The following is a 23,395-nucleotide window of genomic DNA, read 5'->3' as shown; positions in this document are numbered from 1 at the left end:
ACGTGAGCCTCATTATTCATGTCTTTAGCAGCCTGTTCCAAGCCGCAGAAGCTCAAGGTGGTACCTGGCTGTGAGCTGTGGCCAACCCTCATCATCAGCTCTTATCCCACTTGGCCTCTGAAATATGTTGTGATACACATTGGATAAACTCTGTTGTCCCCTCTTTTCTGGCAGACTTCCCAGCATTTTTCTCTGATCCCATTACGGATTTTGCATTAAAAAGGGAACAAAGGGAAATACTCCTTTCTGGGTTTCCTCTTTTTGATCACACACAGAGGCCAGGGGGAATCAGCTTAAAGGTGTTTCTGTTATCAGCTGCCCTCCACAAGATTCTATTCTTCTTCCTGTACTGGTTCCTAGAGGGTCAGGCTGCAGTCACTTATCCTGGCCACATGGAAGAGAATGCAGGTCGTCTCCCAGTCTTACCCTCCAGGCTTGGATGACAGGGTCCTGCTCTTTAGACCTACATCTTCCCCTAATTTGCTCTGAAAAGTCTGGATTTAGGGCAAAAGTAAACCCTGAGGGTGCTTCGTAGGCAGAGCTAATAAATCAAAGGGGTTGGGAATGGGCTATCTGTCTGCTTGGGAAAATCTCCTTGCCCACATTCTTGGGTAATGTTTAAGCTCAACCCAGCCTTCTTTGTACTTGGGATTGTAGCACTGAAGAGTGTTGAGGCAAGATGATGCTTAAGGGAAGGTTTCAGATGTGGGCTGGAGGAAGACCAGGAAAATGGGCTTTTCTGGGATGGCTGCATTAGTGGTTTCCAGAGGAAATGGAAAGAATGAGGAGAGGAACAAAGGGCTTTAATGCGCTTAAGTGCTTGTTTTTGTCATTTCTCCAGCACAATCAAGATGTGTAACATGCTCAAATTGAACCGTTTCCCGGAGGCAGAGGAGATAGGCTTTTTGGAGGTCCCCATTCCCCAGAATTGTTTTGCTGAGTCCAGCAGGATGCTCCATTTGTCCATCTGCCCATCCTCTGCCTGCTCTGCAGGACCGGCCTCAACCACTCTCCTTTCACCCTGGGGAGTGGTGCAAATGCCGCTGCTGTGGCATCCCCCCCCCCCCCCCCCCCAGCCCGTTCCACCCTCTGCATCCTCCCTCATACCTGTAAGACCTACAGCTTTGTATGAGGTACTGGGCTGGGATTCAGGGGATGCTCCCCATCTGTGCAACATGTCGATGAGGACCCCGCAACCTGAGCTTTTTGCCCCACGCTCAAACTTCTCCTGGCTGTGACACAGAAGGTCTGCACAGATTAGGCTTTTTCTTCCGTCATTAAGTACATTCAATTAATAAATCAGCAAAACATTTTGGGGTGGAAGTTGGCTTGTTGTTGGCTTGATCTTTCAAAAATGGGGCGAATACCTGAAATGTCCGGGAGCTGCTACGCGGGGTGATGGTGGCTGCCCTGAGGAGCAGTAAACCTTGTGCTCCCAAACCAAACCTCATAGTTCAAAGACAGGTATAAGATCCTGCTCCTGGGTCAGGTCAATTGCCAGTGCAAACACAAGCTGGGCAGAGACTGGAAGGGGCAGCCCTGAGAAGAAGGACTTGGCACTGTTGGTCAATTAGAAACTCCCCATAACCCGGTTTCAGCGTGTGCTTGAGCCCAGAACTTCCTTGTGTGCTGGGCTGCATCCCCAGAGCGTGAGCAGCAGGTCAAGGGAGGGGATTCTGCCTCTCTACTGTGCTGTGGGGAGACCCCCCCTGCAGTCCTGTGTCCAGTTCTGAGTCAACAACGTAACAGGGACGTGGAGCTGTTGGAGTGAGCCCAGAAGAGGACACAGAGGTGCTCTGAGGGCTGGAGGAGCTCTGCTCTGGAGACAGGCTGAGAGAGCTGGGCTGGTTCAGCCTGGAGAAGAGAAGGCTCCGGGAGAGCAGCTCTCTTCTTAGAGCAGCTCCCACTGCATGAAAAGGCTACATGAAAGCTGGAGAGGGACTTTGGACAAGGGCCTGCAGGGACACGGCAATGGGGAATGGCTTTAACCTGACAGAGGGGAGATTGAGATGAGATCTTGGGCAGAAGTTCTTCCCTGTGAAGGTGGTGAGGCCCTGGCACAGGTTGCCCAGAGAACCTTCTATGATTCTGTGATTCTAAATCCCCAGAGAACCTGCTTCCCCCCATGTATGAAGTATCCTGTGTGCTCACACTCCATGGGCTCTGGCTTCAGTGTGAAGGTGCACCTGCATCCCACTGAGTTTGACCCTCTGCCCTCCCCTTTGCAGCAGTACTTCATCCTCCTCATCATCACGGACGGGGTGATCAGCGACATGGATGAGACGAGACACGCCGTGGTGCAGGCATCCAAGCTGCCCATGTCCATCATCATCGTGGGGGTCGGCAACGCTGACTTTGCTGCCATGGAGTTTCTGGATGGGGATAGCCGGGTGCTGCGCTCCCACACCGGCGAGGAGGCTGTGCGTGACATTGTCCAGTTTGTGCCCTTCCGGGATTTTCGCAACGTGAGTGTGGGCAGCGGCGGGTAACTGCAGGCAGGAATGGGGTCTCAAGCCTGGAAATGACCCTGGAAGTGGAGCAACCCCTGGAGAGGCAGACAGAGGGAAGAGCCCACCTTACCTTGGCCCTGGATTCCATATCCCTCCAGTGCTGCTCTGGTGTGGACCATATAAATCAGTGCTGCAGGCAAGCACAGGCAGGGGCAACAGTGATCTGTATATCCATAGCGTGCTCCACCTGAGCATTCCCCCATCACCGCCACCCCTGTCATTGCCAGGCAGGTCAGACCAAAAACCAGTTCACTGCAGCAGGTTTCCCACAGCAAGCCAGGCCAATGCTGGGCTCATGTCCCTCACCATGGTCCTATGTTGGCGTCTCCCACCCAGGCCTCTTCCGCACCCGTCATGTGCCATGTGCTGAGGGCTTAATGCTGGGGTGAGCTCCTACTCCCCCCCATCCTCTCCCAGTGCCTGTGGAAAGGGGTGATGCTGGCACTGGCCCTGCATGGGTACCCTCTATGGGATGGTGGCCCAGGCCAGCCTTGTGTTTTGGAAAAAAGCTGATCAAGGAAGAAAAAAAAAGTCAAAATGAGATGCTATTGCCTGCCCATCATGATCAGCTGGGAGTCAGCCCTGGGTCAGATGCTGTTGCTGGCACAGGATTGCCAGAGGGTGCATAACAGCAGCCCATATTTATCTTCACTCTTTTTGCACCTAATCAGTGTTTTTCCATTTCACCTGGAAATACTCAATACCAGTTTTTTTCTAACTTAACCAGGATGTTTTATTCCTTCCTACCACTGAATTACCGCCTGGAGGGAAGGTGTAGTATAGAATGTCATCTTCAGAGGTGTATAAAATGCTGGCTGCCAGTAGACTTGAGGGGGCATTAAATGAAATGCCACACCCTGGAGTCAGGGACAGCTCAGCCACATTTGCTCAGGCAGTCCCCATGGCTGTTCTTACAATGGTGTTTGCTCCCTTTTGCCTGCAGGCCCCCAAGGAGACCCTGGCCAAAGCTGTGCTGGCAGAGCTGCCCCAGCAAGTCGTGCAGTACTTCAAGCACCAAAACTTGCCGCCCATCAACTCGGAGCAGGCATAGAGCTGTGCAAGGCTGCGCCCCCTGCATGTTGCCGAAGTCCGTTGGTCCTACTGGAAATGCATGTTCCACATGCTTTTAAGAGAAAAATACCCCCCCAAAACACTTTGTAATTTTTAATTTAGTTGCTAAGTTCGTAAAACTCATTTCAGAGAAACATGTGGATTCATTTTGTATAGTCCCAACCTGAGGTGACATTGATTAGCCCGGCCATGCCCTCATCCCACTCTGTTGTGTCACTTTTCAGTATTGAATGTACTTTGTATCATTTCAGTGGAACAGGATACAATTTTTACAATCAAAACTTGCTTTTTCCAAGTAATGAAATGCTTAATATATTATTGTCATTCAATGAACTGGTCATTGTATAGTTCATGTATCTGTATTGTACCGGTACATCTGTCACTCTCTGCATTCATTTTTATACTGTGTACATGTTATATTTGTTATACTCAGGTTAATAAAGAAACTTGGACATTTAAAACAAGGGTCTCCTAGATGGGAAGGTCTGGGAGCACCTTACAAGGTCAGCAGTGCAGGGTGTTTGAGTCACCCTGACAAGGCAGTCCTGGTCCCCAGCCACTCACACTGCACTGAGTGGTTCTGCTCACTGTGCCCTGGAAATATCCCAAAGCCACCAACAGCAACATGCTGGAAGATGCTTTACTGGAGGTGGAGGTGAATATGGATGTCCAAGGGAGAGCAACATCCCCACACCCTCCCCCCATCAGCTCTCATATTGAGAGCAGGCCTAAGGAGGACTTGGTGGTTTTGGGTGAGGAGAAGCTCCCCATGACCCAGCTTCAGTGTGTGCTTGAGCACAGAACCCACTCCCACCCCCTCCCTGGGTTGGGCTGCCTCCCCAGAACATGAGCAGCAGGTCAAGGGAGGGGATTCTGCCCCTCTACAGCGCTGTGGGGAGAACCCCCCCTGCAGTCCTGTGTTGAGCCCTGGGGCAACAACACAAGAGGGACGTGGAGCTGTTGGAGTGAGTCCAGAGGAGGCTGCGGAGATGTTGTGAGGGCTGGAGCAGCTCTGCTCTGGAGACAGGCTGAGAGAGCTGGGCTGGTTCAGCCTGGAGAAGAGAAGGCTCCTTAAGGGGAGACCTTAGAGCAGCTCCAGTGCCTAAAGGGGCTACAAGAAACCTGGAGAGGGGCTTTGGACAAGGGCCTGTAGGGACAGGACAAGGGGGAATGGCTTTAACCTGACAGAGGGGAGATTGAGATGAGCTCTTAGGCAGAAGTTCTTCCCTGTGAGGGTGCTGAGGCCCTGGCACAGGTTGCCCAGAGAAGCTGTGGCTGCCCCATCCCTGGCAGTGTTCAAGGCCAGGCTGGATGGGGCTTAGAGTAACCTGGTCTAGTGGAAGGTGTCCCTGCCTGTGGCAGGGGTTGGAACTGGATGAGCTTTAAGGTCCCTTCCAACCCAAACCACTCTGTGATTCCAAGATTTGGTGCCTGCCTGAGCCAAGGGCAGCAAGTTAGCGTGCACACACCATGCGTGTGGGGCAAATGTCAGTGAACCTACAACCAAGTGGCAAAGGGAACTTCATGGTTCACTGCTGCTTTACCCCTAGACATTTTTCCAAGTCTGAGTAACAAAAGCTCCCTGCTGCCTGGGAGAAGATGGGCTGGATAATGAAATCCTGCTCTCCAGCAGCTCCCTTGGGCTGCTCATCAGCAACATGCTATCTCCAGTGCTAATTGCTGCTTCTGTTGTTAATTAGATTAAGGGCTTTTGAAGCTGGCAGGTAGAAAGTTGAATACAGTGCAGGGATCACCAGCCTCACTCCAAACTCAGACTTGATCTCCCTTCTCCCCCTTAGCAAAAGCACTAGGATGGAAGGTTGGCATCTGTGTGAAGCCTACAGCTCATCTGCATGCACGTGAGCTACTGTCTGTGTTCATTGCCACGGACCACCGCTAGGAAAAGTGTGGTTTCCACCACTGCCACTGAGTTACCAGCACACAGGCTACTCTATGAGCCCCACAACTCAACCAAAGCACAGAGCCAAAGCTGGTGGTGCAGCTGCTCTGAGCATGGCACTGGTTGAGACCCTATCTCTTGGGAGAGGTGGGACTGCTCCTTGAAGTATGTGCCTTGCAAAGCCCTCTTAAATGGAAAAAGCCCAACAAGCATTGCTCTTTCTCAAATGGAGAAGCAGCCTTTAAAGGGTGGCTCACTTAAAAATGATGCTGTACGCACAGTTCAGCTTCCATATTGGAGTCTGTCGCTCTGGAAGAAAATGTGTTTTTTTCTTTCCACAGGAGAACCTCCCATGCAGCTGCACCAGCCAGCAAGCTCTTCTGCTAGTAGAGTGTACTTTTTTTCCCCCACCTTTGTGAAGCTTTAACAGCTAGCACAGACAACATGCCATTTACAAAGCTATCCCTGGGGAGGGGGTGAAGCACATACTATGCAGTCATGTTTTTTCCTAAATAATAAATCCACCACAGACTGCCGGCATTGCTGGAGCCAGCTCTTCTCCAGCACATCAGCCCTGGGGCAAGGTTACTGCCACAGCTGCTGATTTATCCTCTACCCCTTGCACTCCTCATGCCCCAGCGCGCCTCTCAGAGCCCTTAAGTATTTTATCAGATGACTTCTGACTGCAAGGCAAATGGGACCAACTGACAGAACAAGGAGCTGCGCTAGCTCTGCAGTTTGTTGACACAGGCCAGGCCATGAGAACAGCAGAGGTGGCTCACCCAAAGGTTTCTGTGAGTTCCCCAAATGCCTTATTCCTGTTTCTGGAACAAGAGGAAAACAGAGGGCTCCCACACCTGCTTTTACTGAATTACATCTCCTGGCTTTGCAAAGTCCAACATCCCCTCCTGATCTCACCTGCAGTCCCTGTGGACCACCATCATGACATCTGCTGCAATTGACTGGCAATTCCCCTGAAGAAGACATCCAAATCAGCCCTTTTCACAGCAGCTGTGTGAAACGTCACTCAGGAAAATGACCCCAGCATGTTCACAGCCAGGCCAGGCTGTTCCAACTCTCTCAATAGAGATTATTCATACAGCTTAATAATGCCAGGGAGACACCTTCATCTCTCACACCGACTGCTCAAGGCTCCTACAAATTCAATTTTCATGAGAAACAGGCATTTTTTGGTGCACCCTTTCCATTCCACTCCATAGCTAAGTACGAAGAAAATCATCAAAACCAATGGATTAGGGAGGCAGCAAGAGCTCTAGCTGTGCCATAATTATAGTAGCTACAGAAGAGGTAGGAGCAACTGGAGCAAGCACAAGAGGTGACGGGCAACCCAGAACAGGGGAGGAATTAGTGTTTTAAGGATCTGATTGTGGAACAGTGTTGTCAAATAAAAAGGGTGTTTGGCTAAGGATAGCTTCACTGTGAGCATAACTCCTCTTGTTTCCTCTGTGGAAGTTCAACACTCAAGCTAAGATGTCAATCCAACTAAAGGCCTTCAGCTTTCCCTTCTTTTATCCCAGCTGCTCTTACCAGTTGCTCAGCATCACACTCAGGTAACTCCTCACTAGTATGCACCCATTGGCTGTCTTCTCAGCATCACATACACCAAGTGCAGTACCAAGAGCACGACAGCTGTGAGACTGTCACAAAGGCATTTTCACCTCCAAGTGCCTCAGCTGAGCTGTTCCAACCCACTGACCTCCCACCCACGCTGTCTGCATACAGAGATTAAAAGGATGGGCCCTCAGCTTCCACAGCCAGTACTTCTCTACTCCTGCCTGGCTCCTTGGTCCACAGCACCCAGAAACATGCCTAAGTAAGGTTTCTTAAATCCAAAACAAATTCAAAACCCACTGACTGCAAAGGAATGTGGAGCTCCCAGCTTCTGCACAAAGAGATTTGGCTGCAATGGGGAATCGCACCTACTCTGGACTCATGCTGGTCAGGATGCTGCTGCATAAAAGCTGACCGACTTGTCAAATGCAGGTGCAGGAGCAATGGCCTTGGAGCAGAACAGCCAACTGCAGCTCCCACCAGTTCACTCGGAACAAGAGCTTCCCCTCACCCTCTGTACTCACATGAGGCTGGCTTGCACCTCTCCTGGAGGTTGGGTTGAGGAAGGGGCTGGTTGGGTAGTGCAGAAATTGATTAATGGAATGGGAACAATTATGAATGGCACAAGCCAAGATAAAAAAAATGCGTTCAGAATATCTTTAATCATGTAACACAAACTTCTTTACAGTGTCATGGCAATCTACACTTCACCATCTGCTTGAATTTTGTTCTTCCCCTATTTCTCTAATACAGAATAAAACCAGCATTTTAAAACAGAACACATGGCTCTTTCTACAAGACTTCACTGCTTCAAGTGAGTATTTTTTGCCTGTTAGTCTTGTGCAAACTTCTTAGATCATAAGAGCTCATTCTTTCTGTAAAAATTTTAAAGATAAGACTTTCTCCTCCCTACCCGCAGGCCTTCACTAAGTTACTAGGTTTAGGATTGCAGCCCTTCTTACAGGCTAAGTATACACCCCAGAAATGGAAAGGTGGTGGTGGGGGGGAAATATTATGAGTTATTTTAGGAGTAGCTGAGTGTATTAAAGTTGAGAGGTTAGCTATAAAGATTATATTTGGGGCAGAAGGATGCATCAAGCATCCATCAGGGCTTTAGAAGATACACTGCACTACATTACACACGGAAGGATTTCATTATGGACCATCAAAGAAATTGTTGCTACGGAAGACAGAAGAAACGATCTTCCCAGTGGAATTAATAGTGCCTTCACTATCTGAGCTGGACTCGGAGTCACTGCTGCCAGAGTAGGCGCCCAGGCCAGGTAGGATCCCAATGCACACGGCTGCTGACGGACAGTGGACTGTGGAGCCTCCCGCTGAGCTGCTCCCCAGGGGAACACAGGATGGTTTTTCTGAAAGAGAAGTACCCAAGTCAAAAATGAGAGTGCAGGAAAAGGGCTTATAATCAGCCTCATGTCAATCACCTGCTACTGTCACAGCAGTAGATGATTGCAGGATTTAATCAAAGCATAAGGCAGCTTTATGTTGCAATGAAGCTATTCTGACAGGAAGAACTTGCTGTCTCAGGGGATTTTTTATCCCCCCCCCCCCCCCCCATCACTCATTTAAGTCCAGCTCTATGCTGGCATTACAGATTTTCATTCTAAAGCTGTCAGTTTAATGCTCGTCAAGTACCAAACCCACTAAATGAGAATACATAGCCCTGCTTTGTGTAATTGAGGATTTTTCTGTGATGTAACAGCATAGTTGAAGAAAAAGCTTTAGTCCATCATTCTGTAGTCAACATCTCTCATCTTCCACTGCTAACTAATTATTTCCAGTGTTCTGAAAGTATACTGAACAGACGGAGATTCAGGAAGCACCTTGGGTTGCTATTACACAATTGCAGCTCACCCTATTTGTGTCAGAGTATCTTGACAGCAGGGCAACTGCAGCCCTGACAGCTAAGACTGGAATGCAACTCAATTTTCTTCTAATTAATAGCTAATAGTGGATATATACATCAAATGCTGCTGTGAACAGGAAGGGAATGATCTGTTCTCCACATTTCCTCTTGACAGAGCAAGCATTAGGCTCAAAATGCAGCCAAGAAGACTCCTTAAAGGTAGTATCAGTTAAGTATTAGAATAAACTGCCTAAGTAGGGTGAATAAACTCTTATCTACGGAGATTTAAGAGCAGCTATCAGGAATGGTTTAGACAGGGGATAGAATGATGATCCGTAGAGGTTCCCTCCAGCCCTATTTTCTATCAAGGCTGCTGTCAGCACCTATAGTTACTGTTTCTGCTGCTTTAAGAGAGAATATGCCAACTGCAGCCTGTGCTGTCTTGCATAATAAAGGACCAGACAAGCAATTCCTCTATCAGATTTAACACCAAGTCAGTTGCTGTTCAGGTGAGAGACAGCCAGCTTCCCACATGCAGAAATCAGGACATACCTTGATTCTTTTCATCATGATCAGTATCTAGTTTCAACCTCTTCACACTGTTACCACCATCTGAACTGTGGACAAAATAAAGTGTCTTGTTCTTCATAAGGTAACCATTTAATTACTGTGAAGTTAAAGTTGCATCTTTGCCTCGAACGCTATAACAAATGCCAGTGGGATCCCCTGATGACCATCACCACTTCTAACTGCTGTTAACTGGGGCTTCTCAGGGAACATGCAGGATCCTAGACAGAGCCAACACCTATGTTGCAAGTAGGTTAACCTGGGAAACAGACACACTTGGACTCTGGGAGTCGAAGTCAGACCTCTTGCACAGAAACCCAGAGCTGCCTATTCATCTGGAAGTACCTCAAAGGAGATCAAGAATGACAGCCTGAGCTTCAGCCACCCCATATGCCCACAGGCTAGCTCATGCAGATGACTACCACAGTTGCTGGTGCAACACCTATGTCTCTTCCCTTCCAGGGTTTCCTTCCCCTCCTTTAAGCACCTAGAGAACCTGTTCAAAAACATCTGGAAGTCTTGCACCCAGTAAGAAGCCCAGAAGGGTTTGCAGCAATTCACAATGGCAGTGTCTGACCTAAAAAAGAAAGGGGTCCTGTTGAGAAAAGGAGCATGACTTCGACTTGGACTCTGCAGAGCTTCTATAGGTCTTTCTTGTCACTGCTCAGCTTCTTTTCCCCGCTCTTGCATGTTCCCAGTCCTAAGCCATTCACATAAACAAATGCTTCCCAGCTTCAGCTGTGATGAATCAAAGTGATGAAGCATGAGCATCCTTACGCACTAACTCTTTGCTGTCCTGTCAGAGCGTGCAGTAGAGATGAAGGTTTTAATAACAATACATCCTTTCCAGGAAACTACAAAGCTCAGAGAGCAGATGTTGATCTCATGCTACACTTGGTTTTGGACAGTTTGCAATAAAAGATAAGACAACAAAAACAGAACACTGCACACAGTGCAAGCCTGTGATGGCACTGACATGTCAGTTAAGCTGCTCTCTTCAAACAGATGCCACCTGCAGACTTCAGATGTGCCATTAAGCACATACCAGCTGTTTCTCTACATTCTACAGTGTTAAGTATTAGTAGTTACATGAAAGGAAAAAAAAAATTAAAAAAAAATCCAACCCCAAAACATTTTTGGCTGCTTGTTATCATTTCAGGGCTTTTCTTTTCTGCCTTCTGAAAACCCAAACAACTACCCAACCCCACACATATTAGGTAGTGGAAGTGCTTACTTCAGCTTTCAGACATGCAATTACTGCTGTACAGGAAGCTAAACATCACCCTACAAGATAAACTTCTAAAATAATCTCTCATTCTCTGGGACTAAAACATTGACTGAATTTTGAGATGTCAGTAATCATCTGAAGTATTAGATGATTCATCTGTGGAAAATAAGCCTAGTCCCATGTGCCTAATTTTCCATAACCTGTAGCACACCAGCAGCTGCATTTGCAGACCATGATCAAAACAGCAAAGAGGTCACAAACCCAGCTGCCATCTCCCTGGTATGGAAAGGGTGTTGATGTATCAGTGCTAATCAGTGAGGAACAAGGGAAATTTGCCTGATGTCCTCAAGATCAAATTGGTACACCAACCTCCTCTCTTGTAACCTCCGTCTCCCTCACGATGCCCCCAGCAGCAATTATAACACAGATAAAATCAGCTGATACATTATGCAAACCTGAATGAAATCACATAAGTGAGCCAACACTGATATCTATAAATAGAGATGTAAAGTAGATTCCCTCTAGATCTCCAACGAGGATTGCCCAACCCTGGCAGTCTAGAATGAAGAGCCTACCCACTTGCTTTTACACATGCTTATCTATTTAAATTGCTTCATGTTTTTCCCACAGTTTGGGAGAGCCTATGGAAACAAGGCTGGTCTTTTCTTCTACCTCCCCCCTTTTTTCTTTAGGGCTAAGGTTCACAGCTCACTCTCTGAAGGCAGTTTTGGCCTGCCTCCCTTTACACTGCTTTCTGGGTTCTGTTCCTCATGAATTTATAGAGGTGTGAAACTAACCTTCTGTGTTTCACAGCTCCTGCCAACAGCTTTGCCTGAGAGAATTTGTTCTTGTTTTCCACTGACTTCATGGGCAACTTCTTCTCAGTTTCCTTCTTTGGGTCCATACTGACTCCCACTTTGGTGAGAGTGCTGTGAACTAAGGGTTAAGGCTCATCCAGGAAGGAATGGAGAGAACAGATACTTCCTCTCTTGATATATTTAGCCAGCTCTGCTGACAGCAGCAACTAAAGTTCATTCACATATTCTATCAAAATAACCTTATTTGTAATGACATTTAGCTGACACCTTCAGCCAAGACAGCAGAGACTTCATCCTCTGGGTTTGGAGCTCTCTCAGTATCAATACCATCTCTCCCTGAAAAGATGTTCAGGCAGCAGATCAGGAAATGTTTTTCTGAAGGAAGAAAGGTGCAACACATGACACATCCAGCACCCATAAACATACCCAGCACCCTCTCTTTTCCTAAAGATCTTAGAAAAGCAAAAAGGTCAGACTGGACCAATGGGGGAAAGAAGAAGAAAAAAAAAAGGCAACACAATACTTCCCCCTTCTATGGGGATCAACACATTTGTAATTAAAGTTTGCTGCTTCAACCTCTAAACCCTTAAAAAAAAAAAAAAAAAAAAAAGAAGTAGCAATATGTGGGCTCACTTTCACTCCTCCACCCCTTCTTTTGCTGAGCCCAGCAGACATCAGCCGGCCACAGCAAAACGGTTCAACTATCTCGTTGAACTTTAACTTTTTTCTTTAACTTTTCAGCTCATCTAAGGGCCACAAGGCTACTACTGCCAGTTTGAACAACAAACCCAAACAAAAGGAGGCACATCTGACTAAAGGTGCATGGGGCTCAAGATTCACCCAAAAAGACTGTGACAGCACAGAAAATCTTAAGTCACATAAAACAGTGTTAGAATGGTGGGACAGCTGAAACCTATAATGAGGTGGAGAAGCTTAAGCAGGTTCTCAGACAGGATAAGGAGGAGCTTGATCTGTTATTAAGGCACACTCACACTGCACACATACCAAACAGGTCTCCTTCTGTGCAGGACCTACTCCTGTCCCTGACAACTGTTCATGTCCAGCTGTTCCTGATGAAGCAATATCCTGTTTGTTAATGAGCTTCTGCAAAACTTTTAAACTGCAAACATAGCAAAGGCAAATCAAGCCAGTTTAAAAGGACATTTGTTTATAATCCTAAATCTAACCTGACCACAATTCTACAAGACATCACCACAAGCTGGAGTTTCACAGGTGCCCCAGTTACTGCAGACAAATTGGACAGTGAATTTCATATAAATGGACCATATATTTGACATCAACTTTTTTCCCCACTGAACATCTGCAAATCAAAAACCCCTTACAACTTCCTTTGAAGTGACACACTCAAAAACTCCAATCGCTTTACAATTAACAGCATTCAGATGCCATTCCTTATTGAATTTTCCTAAGGATACAGCAGTAACCTAGATTGCTCCCTACCTCAACTGAAAGCTGCCTCAGCCAAAACCCCTGCTCAGATTTATTTTAGCTTGCACAGGAGTGCCATCCCGTGGCTATCAAAAGCAGTCTGAAAGCTCATTGTGTCAAACATGGTTTGATGTTGCAATACATGATTCCACACATCAGTGATCAGCTTCCACGTGTCTGTTCATTACCTTGCTGTATTCTAACACTGCACTACAAAAGCCAGGCTGAGGAACCCAAGCACTTTTCTTTCCAATGATACCAAACTACAGGCTTTCCACTCCTATCCAGGAAGTGTTCTCCTGACACTCCTCAACTACCAGAGTCAACACCATGCATTTTTAACGGAGATCTTCTATGTGCTGCTGCCATTAGCAAATGTAACACTAAACAAGAAGCATTCCCTCTCAGGAAGTCTACATTAGAAATACACCTCCTGATCTTAAATATAAGTGCATTTAAAAAGCTGTTCTACAGTAGAGCCTGCTTCTTGGGAGTCGGACTTTTCCTACATTTGGACAGGATTTAAGACAAGAGAATGTTGTTCTCGAACACTTCTTGTGAACAGCTTAAAAAAAAAAAAATAATTAAACACTGTCAAACCAGTGGGGTCTGGACAGGGCAAGAAGTAAAAACCTCTAGTTGTTCATGTAGTAGAAGTAAAATTCCTATGCATCCATGCATAGGAATTTCTAATGCTTGAGAATGCATTAAAATATTCCAAGGCATGTTTATTCTTTAAGATACTAGATTTCATTTACGTTGTTTTTGCCCTGAAGTTAATGCCTCTGGGTAGCTTAAATTGGGTGTTATACCAAGCAAAAGACCAAATAATCAAACCCATGGTGTTGACATTCTTCTTACTGGTTTGGAAGAGCCAATTGGTTTGAGCAGTGCCTATAGATCCAGCACATTTACCTAGCATCGACTGGTTTTCATCACTGATAAACCAATACTAAAACCCTGAAGATATAAAAACGCCTTTTCTGTTTCAAAAGCATACTACCAAGCTTTCAAAACACAGGTGAGTCATTTTGCAAGTTTCCTTGAGGCTGCTTGAAATAGAATGCTTGAATTAAAAAAAACAAACAAAAACAAATGGAAAGGAACAAGCAAAACTCCTCAGTTCCTCATGAGATGATGTGACTATAAAACATTCTCCCTATGCCCACTCCATCAGCAATAAGTTCTGCAGTTCAATTTACAGCAAGACTGCAGATACAAAGCCAAACAGTATTTCTAAGACTGCAAAGACTGAGGTTAGGTGGCATGTACATCTTGAACAGGCCCTGCTCAGTAAATTCAGGGATCCATGTGTTATGTGGCTAATTCAAGACAATGTAAGATTCCTTCTGGGCTGGTACGGTTCACCTCTGATATATGTGACCTAACTAGAGCTGTCAGCTGCTTCCACAGCACAATCTTATATGGCACATCTCCACACCAGCCAGACCTCCAAGCAACAATCGCCAAAACTAAATATATCCCACATGAACATCCCATCCTGCAAATCAAGAAAACATTCCAAGTCATTCAATCAACTACAGTATATTTCTCAAGTGAAAAAAATGCACAAGCATTGCCAAGTTGGAGGCGTCTTGGAGCAACCTGTCCTAGTGAAAAGTATCCCTGCCCATGGCATGAGCTTGGAACTTTAAGGTCCCTTAGAACTCAAACCATTTTAGGATTCTAGGATCATTGCTTTTTCATAATCCCAGTGCTGAGGTAACTTAGGTGCTCTTCTCAGAACACATGCTCTAACTTGCACGTCATTAACAGATACAAGGTAATGCAGATCTTTGTTGCTTTGGTACGATTCAGCTTCACTTGCTGACTGCTTTTAGTTACCTCCTTGTGCCGAAAAACTCTTTCATTTATACTCAAGCATCCTGGAGAGCTTGTGCTTTGCTCACTGATGACTTAAAAGCAATGGATTTCATCAGGAGGCAAGACACCATCAGGTTCTGCACAGATTCAGTAAACCTCAAAAACCCAACACTTAGCTTAGCACAGAAATCCTCAAATCATTCCAACCTCCCCTAACTGGCATGCTCAGAGAGGAAAAGCATCTTGTATAATTTTCTAGCACATTTTCATGAAAATTTGGCATTTAACAGCAAAGCCAAGCCATCCTGCTCTTAGTACTGCCTGAAAGTCTGTATTACCCAAAGGAGCTGAGTCTCCATGGGCACTGACTTCCTAGAAGAAAGGTAGCACATCTGCACAGACGTATGTAATTTCTCATCCTGCAGTTATTAGCAAGGGAGAAAGTAGCTAAGACTTCAGAAAAAAATAACACAGACATTCAAACATTATTTCAAACAGCAAACGTTAAAAACAGCCAATATACAGTTAAAAAAAAAACCCAACCAAACAAGGACATTTACTTTTCAATAAGAAGGCAAAACAAAAAGATTAGAAGTAATAGGCTGATCTTCCTCTGTGTTCTTTTTCTCTTTTTAGCTATGGTATTTCATGCCCTCCGTAACAGGGAAAACAAAACCGAAATCCCAAACAACTTGGAGGGAGAGAAGAAAAGTACCAAAGATATGCGGGGGTTGAGGGGGAGGGAGGATCATCAAAAGTTACAGTGGGAGATCCAAGTTACAATGAAAACATTAAATGTTAAAAAGTCTATCACAGTACAGGTTCTCTAAGGCAGTTCTATAGAAACAATGTCTATCACAGAATAAAACTACTGCCCCATCTCTTCTCCTCCTCTATACAACCACCAGCCATTTTAATGTAAAGGATATTCTGTATTCGTTTAGTTCTTTCAGCTCTTCTTCTCTTCGTTGCTTTTCTAGTAGCTCCTGCTGCCGAGACACCTCATCAAGGAAATGCGTCTCATCTTCATCTAAGCCTCTTACCATATTTTCTGAGCAAAGGAAAAGCATGCATGTTGATAAGCTATAAAACCACTTAGGAAGCAGCTGAATTCTGCTGGATTCTGTAATTAAGGAGTAAAAATACTTCCCTGTGAATGATACTGGATGTTAACAAACTGAAAATCTTACACCTTCAAGCATATGAACTACAACAAACTAACACAGTTTGAACACAACACTATTACTACAGAGGAAAGCAAGACACAATTCATAGGAAACCATTAAATGCTATTAGACTTGCTGATACAACTAAGGAAAATCAATCACTGCAGGTCTGGAATGCCATCTGGAACAGCTTTCACAAAACAAGGAATAACCACAGTAAGCAATATCTTTATTGTTTTGGTTTCAGGCACCAAGTTTAAGCCTGTCTCCTCAGAATCTGTTCTTAAGCCATCAATAACTGGAAAAAAACCTCACATAACTCTCTCCATAAATCTTACCTCAAAATAGGAAGTACATTTCCTTAGAGCAAACAATTAGTATCTTCTCTGAGATTAACATCTGTGGTTTTGTTTTTTTTTTAAGTAGAACCAGGATAATTCCTAACTTCCAAACAAAACTAAATTCCTTAGCTGCCCTAAGGATAGTGCACGCTAGGTCTTTAATTTTCTGTCCTGTAAATGTTCAATGTCTTTCAATCAAACGATTTAGTTGAAAGGTAATAAAAAAATCTTTTTTAGAAAGACATGCTTGCTGTCTGTAGTCATTATTCCCTACTAAATACTATACAGTACAGTTTGTCCTCCAGGTTACCAGATATGTTATTCTGCAGTGGTTGCCTTAAAGGGAGCAGTTGGTTTACCTCTCAGTTACTCCCTCTCAGGGATGCTTTTGATTCCAGTACTTGGCTTATAGGTTTCCTGAACCAACGGGAAGACAGTACAGATCTAATATAACTGGGCAAGGGTAACAATCAATTTAGACAGTTACCAGAAGTCTTTCCCATCCAGGTTGCCAGCAGTCAGTTTCCTGGTGGCTACCTGGACAAGAATTGCTTAGTCACATCACCAACAATGACCTGGATCAAGAGTTTGCTTCAGTAAACTGGAAACTCTCCAGCTGGAAAGAATCCTGTAGGTATAGTTGGCGACTTTGATGCATTCATGCTCCTATCTGTCGTTTACACTTTTCACCACCAAAAATAGAAATTACATTTGAGAGACAGGAAATAACTTCCATTTCTCCTTATTTTAGTTACATGATCATTCAGACAGAAAATTTTGAAAGTTGCATTATAAAGAATGGAAAAAAATTCTTCCCTGTGAGGGTGGTGAGGTCCTGGCACAGGTTGCCCAGAGAAGCTGTGGCTGCCCCATCCCTGGCAGTGTTCAAGGCCAGCTTGGACAGGGCTTGGAGCAACCTGCTCTAGTGGAAGGTGCCCCTGCCCTTCGTAGGAGGTTCTACTGGATGAGCTTTAAGGCTCCTTCCAATCCAAACCAGTCTACAGTTCTATGATTACTCTTCATTTAAAATGCTGTTAACAGTCTACTAAGATTACTTTACTTTGAAAAGGAAGACACTCTTGTGATACTGAATAACCCAGCAGAAAGAACTGCTAGTCTGTGTACCGATTTTTATCTGCACAAAAAGTTTAGAGCGTAGCTAAATTTGCTTGTTTATGCAAACACAACTCTTCAGCATTAATATGTTTCTCCTCCCACATCCCATTATCAATTCTGACAGATAGGAATGACAGCGCACCAAAATAATTTTCTACTCTTCCAAAATTCCCACGGATAGAAAAATATTTTATGAACATTTTAAGGCAAATTCAAGCATATTAGCGGACAAATTTTGTCACAAGTGGCCAAACTGGGCTGAAATCTGATAATGTAAACTAGTGGTCCACAGTCAACCCAACACTGATCTTTAGTTAGTCAGTTCCTCCCACTCACCTTCTCCCAAAGAAATTTGGCTACAGGAATAATTCTAAAAGCATCTACTACAAAACAGAAAAGGCAGTCATGGTCATCAGCGCCATACTTGATAGCACCTGCAGGGGCTGGGAGCATTACCTAACAGAACTCATATCATCCCACAGATAAAGATAAAACATGATTTTGTCACATCAGATATACAAGAAAAATTCTAGACAGGATCCAGCTATGCAAACTGAAGCTTAAAGAACACAATCATTTAAGGGTAAGGCTTCCAGCCAAAGAACCAAAATGGATCAGAATCCACCTTAAAAAGGACTTTCACAGTATCCTCCTCACTTCTCTTTAGATAAGAGCCAATAGCAATAGATACGTCCCTCAGTCAGATGTTGTACACAGCTGTTGCACACAAATACGCAGCTTGCTGGGGTTTGTTTCAAAAAATGAACTACTGGTGCTTACTGAATTTAAACTGCTCCTCAAACTCCTGCTGCTTTTTTTCTCTCTGTTCCTGCAGTCTTTCATACAAGGAACGTGGGTCATATGCCTCCTCTGGGCATTCTGAAAGGAAGGAATAAATTGGGAAATGAGACCATATCTTAGGAATACTAAATCACAAACAGATCTTAGTTTTTTTATGTAGAAACCTTCTGAAATTGCAGAATACAAACTATTATCTTTTATTTCTGTTTTCCATGAAAGCAAAATATTCTCAGATCACCTTCCCATAATTAAAATCTATCCCATACCTTCTGGATCCCCAGGTTTTCGGACTTTTTCCCATTCCTCTTGCCTCCTCTTCCGTCGCTCTTCTAGCTCTGATTCAGACACAAACCTCTTGTTAATCACAAGGTCAGCAGTACCACCTGCCCCATCCATTATGGAACAGCCCGTCCTAAAAAAACAGTACAAAAGACATCAGAGGCCTGTTTTCACTTGTCAGTGAACAAGACATTACTACACTACATCCTGAAAAACAGACCTGCAGGACTTGCAGAGATTTCAGTTCTCAAAAGACCACCACACAGTAAGCACTGATTGAGATACCTACTCACTGCATAACTGCAATAGCACCACCTGTTACTCCTTCTTTACTTTTTTTTCCTAATTATGTCTCAGGCTGCTTTCCTGAAAGTCATATTTTAATGGACTTTTCCCCACTCCACTTCTGATTTACCTCACTTAAATAAATATATATATATACATATAAATCCCCCTAAAACGTTAAAACCCACCCCTACACTCAAAACCTTTCATTTCAGTTCTTGTAACTTTCTGTTCTGGAGAAAGGATTTGACACTCTGCTCTCACTTTTCCCAAGTTCTTTTCACCTACTGAGAAAGATGGCCTGTTTCCAGTGTCTTGGATACATGTATTTACAAGTGGTTAACACTGAGATTTCAGAAGTTAGCAACTAATCTCTCTAACCTTCAAAAGCACGCTGCACCTCTTTGCAGCTCTGGGGTAAGCTAGGCTTGGACACATGATGCTGGGGGCTGTCTGTCAGGGTTACACAGAGCTTGAGGTAAGTGAAAGAGGGAACTCCCTTGGGCTAAAATGGAGCTGGAAACAGAAAACAGGAGCAGCCCTTGTGACCAAGTGAACACAGCTCCTTCTCTCTGCTTCAACAGATCCTAGTACTGAGTACTGGCCAGGTCCCTATTTCAATACTTGGCAAAGGGTGGAGATGCTCCAAGGAGTCATCCTAAGAAGGAAACTCAAAGTCTTGACAGCTGTAAGCCCAGGATGAAACAAACTGCTTCTGCCAGTCTTATGTGGCTTCTTTCAATATTTACCCTGAAAGTTCCATGCTATAGAACTTTCCTGTTTTGGCTGGAATAGTTACTTCTATTCCTAGTGGCTGGTACAGTGCTGTGTTTGGACTTTAGCCTCAAAACAAAGCTGATAACACACCAACGGTTTAGTTGTTGCTCAGTAGCACTCACCCTGATCAAGGATTTTTCAGTCTCACATTCTGCCAGTGAGGAGGGGCACAAGAGGCCAGGAAGCAGCAGAGACAGGACACCCAACCCAAACTAGCCAAAGGGGTATTCCATATCACAGCACATCATGTCCAGTATATAAACTGGGGGGAGTCACCTGGAAGGGACTGTTCACTCCTTGGGTCCAGCTAGGTATCAGTCAGAAGGTGCTGAGCAATTGTATTGGGCATCACTTGGGTTTCTTGGGTTTTACTCCTCTCATTCCCCCCTCCGCCCTTACTATATTTTACTTTATATCAATTATTAAACTGTTCTTATCTCAACCCCCAGGTTTTACTTTTTTCCAGTTCTCCTCCCCAGCCCACTGGGGTGTGGGCAGGGAGTCAAGAGTCAGTGAGCAGCCTTGTGGTACTTCGCTGCCAGATAGGGTTAAACCATGACAAGAATGGAGCATTAATGCCTATTTTTGCTTCTTACACCAAGCCTGTATAGGCAAGTACTAGGTAAACACAACCTAAAGCTGTTCATTTAAAGTCATGCTAATGCTATTTTCTTCTAGTTTCTTATTTCCTTGTTATAACTTCAGCAGACACCTCAAGGACTACAGACACTGCCAAGAATTATTCACTTAGGATATCAGCTGCCTGCATTTCAGCACTGGAAGAGAACCCAGGAACACCTACTCTTCCAGAGAGGGAAGGATGCAGTAATCCAGGTAATGGAAAGACTTAGTTTATCCCTCCTTTGTACCATCAGGAACCACTCCTGCAGGAAGCAGAGTCTCAAAGTTCCTACAAAAACTGGCACTTTTGTGAGGCATTGTTTACAATACAAATGACAAATAGACATCTCAGAATACATCCAGCTTAAGGCACTGGACAAATATTTGTTACACGAGGGGGCATTCTTAAGATGGGAATTATTAAGAGAAGACAAAAGGATCCTCTTAAATGTTAGGGAAAGGAAGGTCAGGCCAAGGACAATTATTTTTTCTAACTTTCTTTTTTAATAGTTAACAAAAATTCACCCAGTCCCTTTTCCAGAAAGCACAGAACACCCACACTTTGAGTGTCATTTCTGAAGGTGGTTCAAGCTGGAAACATATACAGAAAATGAGAACTGAATCTCCCTATAAGTCCTAATCACACACAGCCAACTTTCCTGCTCATGCGCTGTAAAACCAAGATAACCTGGTTCTCCACGTGTGTCACCTAAGCCAGTCCATTTAAAGAAGAAATAAAAGGTTCCAACGCAATTATGACAGAAAGTCATAAAAAAAATAAAATAAAATGAAAAAGAAGGATTCAGCAAGAGCACAGTATCATCTCAGACTACAGCCTTCAACAGCAAACCATCTGCCTCCTGGATCAGCCGGTTCACTTAGACATTGTATTTTAAGACACCTAAAGTGGACTAAGGTTTTGACATACTGTTAGGATGTTTTCACTGCGGTCCTGGGAACCAGTCCCTGAACAAATGCATTTCAGCAAATAACAACTTAACTGACAACCACCTGCTGGAGCACAAAGGTGTGGGGGAAAAAAACAAACTTGCACTTAGGACTGTGTTCTAGCGAGTGACACCCTGTCAGGGTGAATGACAAATGTTCACGTTGCACCAGTGAACTGTTTCCAGGATCAAAACAAAACAGAACAAAACCTGTACAAACCTCGCCACCGCTAAGGCTGGAAGGGATCTGGAGCCGTTGCTGGGTAACCCTGTGCAGCTCCCGACACCCTCCGAGCTCATTCAACAGCAGGGCCGCTGCCCACCATTGCAACACAGCCGGCGGCGCTTCCTGCACCCTGCCGCACATCAAACCCGGAGCAATGTGCCGAGCTTGGAGGCACCGCAGAGCCAGGACGAGGCGTTGTTCCCACCACAGTGTACCCAGGCCGAAACCCGCCACCGGGATCCGGCCTCGACGCTGCCGGTACCGCTCGGAGCTGGTGAGCCCCCCCCAGCCCAGGCCTGGTGTGTGGCGCCGAAGCGTGCTTCAGCCTCCACCGCCGAGCCCTCACCGCAGCCTCCTCTCCCCACCTTCCTCCCGCCGCCACTGGCTCCGGAAGTGGCTACCCCCACGGCGCGACCCGGCCCACCGCGCTCGCAGGGCCTGGGCCCGGCCCTCTCCACCCCTGCACCCGAAGGGCCCCGCAGCCCGGGCACGGCCGGCTTCCTCGCTCTGCCCGCACTGCCCCAGCCCTGCCGCAGTTCCTGCCGCGCCCGCAAGGACCAGGCCCTGCCATAGGTCTCGCCGCCACCCCCCGGGGCCCGGGCCGCAGCTGCCCGCACGTACCGCAGCCACCGACCAGTCACAGCGAAAAGCGCGGCCCAACCCAGCGCGCCGCCATTGATCCCCTCTTGCAGCCCGCCCCGGCTCGCTATCTGCCGCCGGCCGCACCGCCCCTTCCACCGGTGAGAGCCAACCGAATAAGCTCTTCTTTAAGCGTCTCCTCCCCTCCGATAGCCAGTACCCCGTAGCTCCTGCGGAAGGAAGAGGAACACGCAGGAGACAAGTGACATCAGGGCGGCTCCGCGCCCCGATTGGGTAAAGCACTCGTGCCCGGGGTGTGGCTGGTCGCCGGGGAGACGGCGGGGGGCGGGACTGGGAGGGGCGGGGCGGGCTGTGCGTCGCCTCCATCTTTTCGCCGTCCGCTGCCGCGGCACAAAGGAGCGGTGGAGGTGTGCTGGGCTGGAGAGTGTAGGTTTTGCTGCACTTTGTTAGTGCTGAGGTTAGCTGCGTGCGGGACTGCAGTGGGGTGGGGAGAGCCGCGCTCTTGGGCTGTACCGGCGGGGTGGAATTGTTTGCCTGCCTGCGGCGGGGCTGAGGTGGAGTGGGGCGGCCAGTGGGCTGGTGCTGAGGGGAAGGGGCAGCGCTGGGTTGGGCTGTGGTCGTGGCGGGTCTGGTATGCTGGAGCCCGCCTCGGGTTAATGGGGGGAAGGCGCGGTGCTTGTCCCCACTCCGCCCTCCGCCTTCCCGCGTGTGCTGCTGCAGCTGTCGGGGCAGGGTCGTCGGGGAGGTTACGTTGAGGACTGCAACCTGGTGCGAGGTAGCGGCCGGGCCTGAGGCAGCGGTTGCGCTGCGCCTCCCTCGCTCTTGGGGCAGCGTGCTGCTTCTCCGGGGTCTCCCGTAACCCCCGGGAACGGCAGCCGTTGGGAAGAAACTGCTGCACGCCAGGTTCTTCTCGTCCTAGTCGGGGAGGCCCTGGAGCCGGTGAGATCGGGGCTGACGTGCAAGCAAAAGAAAGCAGCGAAACTGGGATGAAACGGGAGTTTGGTGGAATCAGGCGCCCCGGGCACGGGGGCGTTTGGTGTTGTGGCATGTGCCGAGAGCTCGTCCTGGAGCCTCAATGACTTGCACATCACGGGCTTTGTTGCAGCAGTCCTGGGCGGGCTGGGGGCGAGGTGACCCGCTCTTCCGGGATCTCCTGGGAGCTCAGAAGAATCATGTTGAGTCCTGGGATTTTCTTATGTCGAGGTAAAAAGTCAGAATCCTATAACTTTTTACCACTATCACTGTAAAAATACTGCTGCAGAGCAAGTTACGCTCTTACAGAGAAAATACGAAAATATAGAGTGAACTACCACGTGCAGCCCTTTAACTTAGGGGTTCTGGTTTGGGCACTGGGTTGGGCAGCAGTAACGCCAGGGTGCTGCTTTGCCCTTAGTTCACAGCTTACAAAGCAGGTCTTTGCACCGCCTGCA

General features: G+C 46.5%; 2 protein-coding genes across 6 annotated transcripts in view; one reads left to right on the top strand and one right to left on the bottom strand.

Moving 5' to 3' along the window:
• CPNE2 (copine 2) overlaps positions 1 to 4,045 on the top strand; it is a 52,320-nt gene extending 48,275 nt beyond the window's left edge. For all 3 annotated transcript variants that reach the window (XM_061445402.1, XM_061445403.1, XM_061445404.1), the window contains exons 15-16: positions 2,229 to 2,465; positions 3,454 to 4,045. In XM_061445402.1, coding sequence (XP_061301386.1) covers positions 2,229 to 2,465; positions 3,454 to 3,561 — 345 coding nt within the window. In that variant the 3' untranslated portion in view covers positions 3,562 to 4,045. The remainder of the gene's footprint in view (positions 1 to 2,228; positions 2,466 to 3,453) is intronic.
• A 3,651-nt stretch (positions 4,046 to 7,696) lies between these two features.
• Positions 7,697 to 22,138, bottom strand: PSME3IP1 (proteasome activator subunit 3 interacting protein 1). Of its 3 annotated transcripts, none has more exons than XM_061445401.1 (7): positions 21,987 to 22,138; positions 18,497 to 18,642; positions 18,210 to 18,308; positions 15,731 to 15,857; positions 11,513 to 11,641; positions 9,473 to 9,537; positions 7,697 to 8,426 (listed from the first exon to the last, which is right to left on the bottom strand). In XM_061445401.1, the coding sequence occupies exons 2-7, from the start codon at positions 18,624 to 18,626 to the stop codon at positions 8,209 to 8,211; spliced, it is 768 nt and encodes a 255-aa protein (XP_061301385.1). In that variant the 5' UTR covers positions 18,627 to 18,642; positions 21,987 to 22,138; the 3' UTR covers positions 7,697 to 8,208. The 3 variants fall into 3 exon arrangements, with proteins under 3 accessions (XP_061301385.1, XP_061301383.1, XP_061301384.1); XM_061445399.1 differs by having other exon boundaries at positions 7,697 to 8,442; positions 9,474 to 9,537; XM_061445400.1 differs by lacking the exon at positions 21,987 to 22,138 and adding an exon at positions 20,374 to 20,436 and having other exon boundaries at positions 7,697 to 8,442; positions 9,474 to 9,537.
• Positions 22,139 to 23,395: the final 1,257 nt, after the last annotated feature.

The sequence above is a fragment of the Pezoporus flaviventris genome, unplaced genomic scaffold, assembly GCF_033815535.1.
Source record: "Pezoporus flaviventris isolate CSIRO_AGI_PZ_B2104156 unplaced genomic scaffold, CSIRO_AGI_Pfla_v1 ptg000004l, whole genome shotgun sequence".
Lineage (NCBI taxonomy): Eukaryota > Metazoa > Chordata > Aves > Psittaciformes > Psittacidae > Pezoporus > Pezoporus flaviventris.
This window is presented reverse-complemented; position numbering and strand designations above follow the sequence as displayed.

Bases quoted from the DNA above. Each gene is read 5' to 3' on its own strand.
- PSME3IP1 (XM_061445399.1), bottom strand. From the start codon at position 18,626: ATGGATGGGGCAGGTGGTACTGCTGACCTTGTGATTAACAAGAGGTTT. The intron at 15,858-18,209 runs GTAAGCACCAGT...TCCTTTGCTCAG, and splicing joins TGAGGAGCAGTTTAAATTCA to AAAATATGGTAAGAGGCTTA. The intron at 9,538-11,512 runs GTTAGTTTCACA...TTTTGTCCACAG, and splicing joins GGAGCTGTGAAACACAGAAG to TTCAGATGGTGGTAACAGTG.